Source organism: Colobus angolensis, unplaced genomic scaffold, assembly GCF_000951035.1.
Source record: "Colobus angolensis palliatus isolate OR3802 unplaced genomic scaffold, Cang.pa_1.0 Scaffold300, whole genome shotgun sequence".
NCBI classification, from domain to species: Eukaryota; Metazoa; Chordata; class Mammalia; order Primates; family Cercopithecidae; genus Colobus; species Colobus angolensis.
In genome coordinates, this window is record NW_012116267.1 from 2,950,110 (window position 1) to 2,955,272 (window position 5,163).

Consider the following 5,163-nt stretch of genomic DNA (forward strand, 5'->3'; position numbering starts at 1 on the left):
TCCCAGCTACTGGGGAGGCTGGGACAGGAGAATTGCTTGAATCTGGGAGGCAGAGGTTGCAGTGAGCTGAGATTGCGCCACTGCACTCTAGCCTGGAGACAGTGCGAGACTCCATCTCAAAAAAAAAAAAAAAAGTATATGTCCAACCCAGTAACATTGTAATTATTAAGAATAACATGGAGTGATGCTACAGTAGAGAATACCACGTGGCTATTAAAAGTAACATTAGTTAACATTGGAATACTATGTAGGTATTAGTTTTGAATCTTACATGTTGGAAACTAGACTGACTGCTTTGCTGTATATAACTTAATTCTCTCAAACTACCTCTCCCAATAAGAAGGCAGTTTTAACCTATTTGACAAATCCTTGGACCAAGTTGAAACATGACGTGTGTATATGAAATACTGTACATTTTCCAGAATCAGAAATATATGCTATGTACACAGGTGAGAATTTTATTAACAGCAGTAGGAAGGGAACTTGCAGGGATGTGAATTAGTAAATTTATATTCTTCAGTTTCCTTTTAAAAATATTTTTAAATGACTTATATTTTCTAATTTGCATTTTCTTTTTCTTTTTTTTTTTTTTTTTTGAGATGGAGTCTCGCTCTGTCACCAAGGCTGGAGTGAAGTGGCGCCATCTCGGCTCACTGCAACCTCTGTCTCCCACGTTCAAGCAATTCTCCTGTCTCAGCCTCCCAAGTAGCTGAGACTGTAGGTGCATGCCACCATGCCTGGCTAATTTTTGTATTTTTTTTTTTTTTTTGTGAGACAGAGTCTTGCTCTGTCGCCCAGGCTGGAGTGCAGTGGCCGGTTCTCAGCCCACTGCGAGCTCCGCCTCCCAGGTTTACGCCATTCTCCTGTCTCAGCCTCCCGAGTAGCTGGGACTACAGGCGCTGCCACCTCGCCCGGCTAGTTTTTTGTATTTTTTAGTAGAGACGGGGTTTCGCCGTGTTAGCCAGGATGGTCTTGAACTCCTGACCTCGTGATCCGCCCGTCTCAGCCTCCCAAAGTGCTGGGATTACAGGCTTGAGCCACCACGCCCGGCCTGCTAATTTTTGTATTTTTAGTAGAGGTAGGATTTCATCATATTGGTCAGGCTGGTCTCCAACTCTTGACCTCAGGTGATCCACCTGCTTCAGTCTTCCAAAGTCCTGGGATTACAGGTGTGAGCCACTGCGCCCAGCCCTAATTTGCATTTTCTAAAGTCCTGAATCATACTGTAGTCCTCACTTATGCAAACCCTCCTCATTCAGTTCATACAAGCTAAGTTGCTGCTTGTTATTTAAGAGAGACATCTCCTTCCAACTGTGTCATTCTAGGCCATAAATAATTCAGAAGTACTGGCAATTACATAGCATTTTGATCTTAATATTATAATTTCAATTAAATTAGCAAGATAGATTTTTCTTTGATTTTTACATCATTTTCTGATTCTCTTAGTGACATACAGCCCCCTGTATCTGAGGGTTCCACATCCAGGGATTCAACAAATCAAAGATCAAAAATATTTGGAGGCTGGGGGCAGTGGCTCACGCCTGTAATCCCAACACTTTGGGAGGCTAAGGCAGGAGGATGGCTTCATCTCAGGAGTTTGAGACCAGTCCAGGCTACATAGGGAGACCCTGTCTATACAAAAAAATAAAATAAATTAACCTGGTGTAGCAGTGAATCGCTGTGGTCCTAGCTACTTGGGAGGCTGAGGATCTCTAGAGCCTGAGAGGTTAATGCTGCAGTGAGCATGATCATGCACTCTAGCCTGGGCCACACAGGGAGACCCTGTTTCCAAAAAAAAAAAAAACTCTGAAAAAGTAATAACACAACAATAAAAACAACAGTATAACCACTACCTACATAGTATTTACATTGCGTTAGGTATTATAAGTAACATAGAGATGACTTAATGTATAATGGAGTTGTGCCTCGGTTATATGCAAATACGCCATTTTTTTTTTTTTTTTTTTTTTGAGACAGGGTCTTGCTTCTTGCCCTGGCTGGAGTGCAGTGCTCAGTGTAACCTCCAACTCAGTGTAACTTCAAACCCATGTGCTCAAGGGATCCTCCTGCCTCGGCCTCCCCAGTAGCTGGGGAAACAGGCACATGCCACCACGCCTGGCTAATTTTTAAATTTTTTATAGAGAGCCTTGTTTCCCAACCTGCTGCTGCTGTGCTATTTTCTGTAAGGGACTTGAGTACCTGGAGATTTTGGTCTTCATGGGGATCCTGGAACCAATCCTTCATGGATGCTGAGGGATGACTGTATATCATACACACACAAAGTTTACTGGCTTCTGCAAACAAATTTTGAGCCTATTACCAACCAGCCTGGTCAACAAATGTACATCTAAAGTAAGATATGTAAGTGCCAAAATTATTTTTAACTTAAAATGCCATATGTAATATAGAAATGAAAACTAGACACTATTTCATTCCCATCCATTTAGATAATAGTGGTGAGCACTTAGGATAAGCACCAGGCTTGACTTGCTGCTCTTGTCCCTTGTTCTTGGAAATTTAGGCTCTGTTACACCACCAACTCTCAAATCACTTCCCTGTTGTAGAGCTAAACTTGATGTCCTCCAGAATTTCTCTAACTTAACATGTTAAATCTCTGAGAGTACAAAACTTGGAACAAGAGAAAGTGACCTGCCTGGCATCCTCTGCTTATTGAATGGTTTTATTTAATTCTCCTTTACATTACCACCTTAACAATCCTTCCAGCTACGTATCTTAAAGGATGTGATGGAGAAGTTATCAACTGGTGTTTTCAGGTACGCTAAAGTAACCAAATCATTGTTCTTGTTTTTCTATTTTCAAGGAGCTAAGGCAGGCAGTCCCACTTTTGTTTTAGCTCTCGCCATGTGCCTGTTGCCTCTATATTTTATTATTAGGTTGGTGCAAACATAATTGTGGTTTTTGCCGTTGAAAGTAGTGGCAGAAACTGTAATTACTTTTGCACTGACCTTGTATTTCATTTAGATAAATAGCTGCTCTTTAATATTTATCAAAGTGCATCTGGTAGCACACCAGTAGGTATTTCTAGAGATAGAAGTGGCTTGTGAGTTTTCCTCACTCCATTATATAGTGTACCTCACCCTTTGCTTTTCCTCATCACCCCTTCCAAAGCAACTTGAAATAACCAATAGCTTGAAGGAGAGAAAACCATGGTATGTTTGTTTAAAGTTGAGTATGTTTATCACTTATAAAAGAGGGAGTAGGCCAGGCACAGTGGCTCACCCCTGTAATCTCACCACTTTGGGAGGCTGAAGCGGGTGGATCACCTGAGGTCAGGAGTTCAAGACCAGCCTGGCCAACATGGCAAAACCCTGTCTCTACTAAAAATACAAAAATTAGCTGAGCCTGGTGGCAAGCGCCCATAATCCCAGCTACTGGGGAGGCTGGGACAGGAGAATTGCTTGAACCTGGGAGGTGGAGGTTGCAGTGAGCCAAGATCTCACCTTTGCACTCCAGCCTGGGCAACGAGAGAAACTCTGTCTCAAAAAAAAGAGGTAGTAAATAACGAAGATAATTTTTTTCCTCCAAAACTTAACCACTTTTAACATTGGAAACACTAATGGACAAATTTGTTTGAATTACTTAAAGTAATAGATTTGAGGCCGGATGCAGTGGCTCATGCCTGTAATCCTATCACTTTGGGAGGCTGAGGTAGGCAGATCACTTGAGGCCAGGAGTTCAAGACCAGCCTGGCCAACATGATGAAACCCATCTCTACTAAAAATACAAAAATTAGCCAGGTTTGATGGTGCATACCTGTAATCCCAGCTACTCAGGAGGCTGAAGTATGAGAATCGCTTGAAACTGGGAGGTGGAGGTTGCAGTGAGCTGAGATCGTGCCACTGCACTCCAGCCTGGGCGACAGAGCCAGACTCTGTCTCAAAAAATTAATAAAGTAATAGATTTGAGCACTAGCATTTGTCATATACCACCCCATTTGTTCTACTTATCTTTAACTTGACCTGACATTTCTAATTTCATTCCTTCTCAGACCTCAGTTGGATGAACCCATTCCACTGTATGAGGCAAAAGTTTCCATGGAAGCTGTTCAGAAAAATCAAGGAAGAAAAAAGCAAGTTGTTCAATTTTAATTTTCTTCTTTCTCAGACCTCAATCGGATGAACGTATTCCAGTATTTGAAGCCAGAATTTTATTTGGAAATTGTTGAGAAAAACCAAAGAAGAGAAAATCAAGTTGCATTTTTAAGCACGTTCCCCTGCTAAGACAAGATGCTCAGTTGACACATTTGAAAAGTGTTTGAAAAATTCTTGTGCAAATGATCAAGATAATTCTATAATTAACATCTTAAGGGAATTTTCTAAAAGCCTTTTCATTGTTTCTATATATTTTGCCCCTGCTATAAAATTCCTTCCATGAAGAAAACTGCTGCTTTCAGCAAAAGCCACAGTCCTCTATTGATAAAGCTGTTGCAGGCCTTTGCTAAGCTATCAAAGTAACGTATTTTCTGTCAACTCCGTTCTCAACACCTTCCTTAAGTCTTTGCTGTCATAATTTAAGCATTTGAGTATATTTTAAAGTCTTAAAGGACCTAGCCCATAGGCACTTAAATTTTGTGTTTTCAACTATTCATTCACTCCGGCTTTCCTCAGGATCAAAGAAGAGGATCCCATTAACTTGCCAGTAGCCGCTGCCTGGAAGGCTGAGATGACCAGGCACTGGGAACGGGGAAGGGAGGTTGCCAGGAGGCTGCGCTGGCATAGGAAGCGTGCTGACGTCTTATCTGAGTTCTCTATTTGGGAGTTGAGGAAGGTGGCCTAGTCCCCTCTCCTCGCCTATTGAGAGCAGCAGCCACTGTCCTCTCTTAAGTTTATGGAAGCAGCAGCCCATGGCCGCAGCTCAAGTTTGTTTCCTTTTCACCCAGGCGCTAAACCCCGGGCTGATCACATCCCTGCTGCGGGCTTAAATAGCGTTCAGCTATTTCGGTGCCCCACAGGGTAGTGCACATCAGCGCCCTGGATCGCACGCTTTCCAGAAGCGTCGCTGAACCTGGCGATTGGACGCCCGTCGAGGACCCGGCAGAAGCGCCAGGGCAGGGTCACCGCTGGGACAGTGGGCGTTGACGCCCTCCGGGGATCGTGGCCGAGGGCTGGGTCTCGCGGGCTGTCCGCTGCGCATGCTCCGCTA

The 5,163-nt window shown here is 43.1% G+C and overlaps 1 protein-coding gene across 2 annotated transcripts in view; it reads left to right on the plus strand.

Annotated features, from left to right (window-relative positions):
- The window catches only part of CRYZL1 (crystallin, zeta (quinone reductase)-like 1), a 63,231-nt gene extending 58,644 nt beyond the window's left edge, over positions 1-4,587 (plus strand). For both annotated transcript variants that reach the window (XM_011950043.1, XM_011950044.1), the window contains 2 exons: positions 2,729-2,774; positions 4,010-4,587. In XM_011950043.1, the coding sequence (XP_011805433.1) occupies positions 2,729-2,774; positions 4,010-4,109 (146 nt within the window). In that variant the 3' untranslated portion in view covers positions 4,110-4,587. The remainder of the gene's footprint in view (positions 1-2,728; positions 2,775-4,009) is intronic.
- Positions 4,588-5,163: the final 576 nt, after the last annotated feature.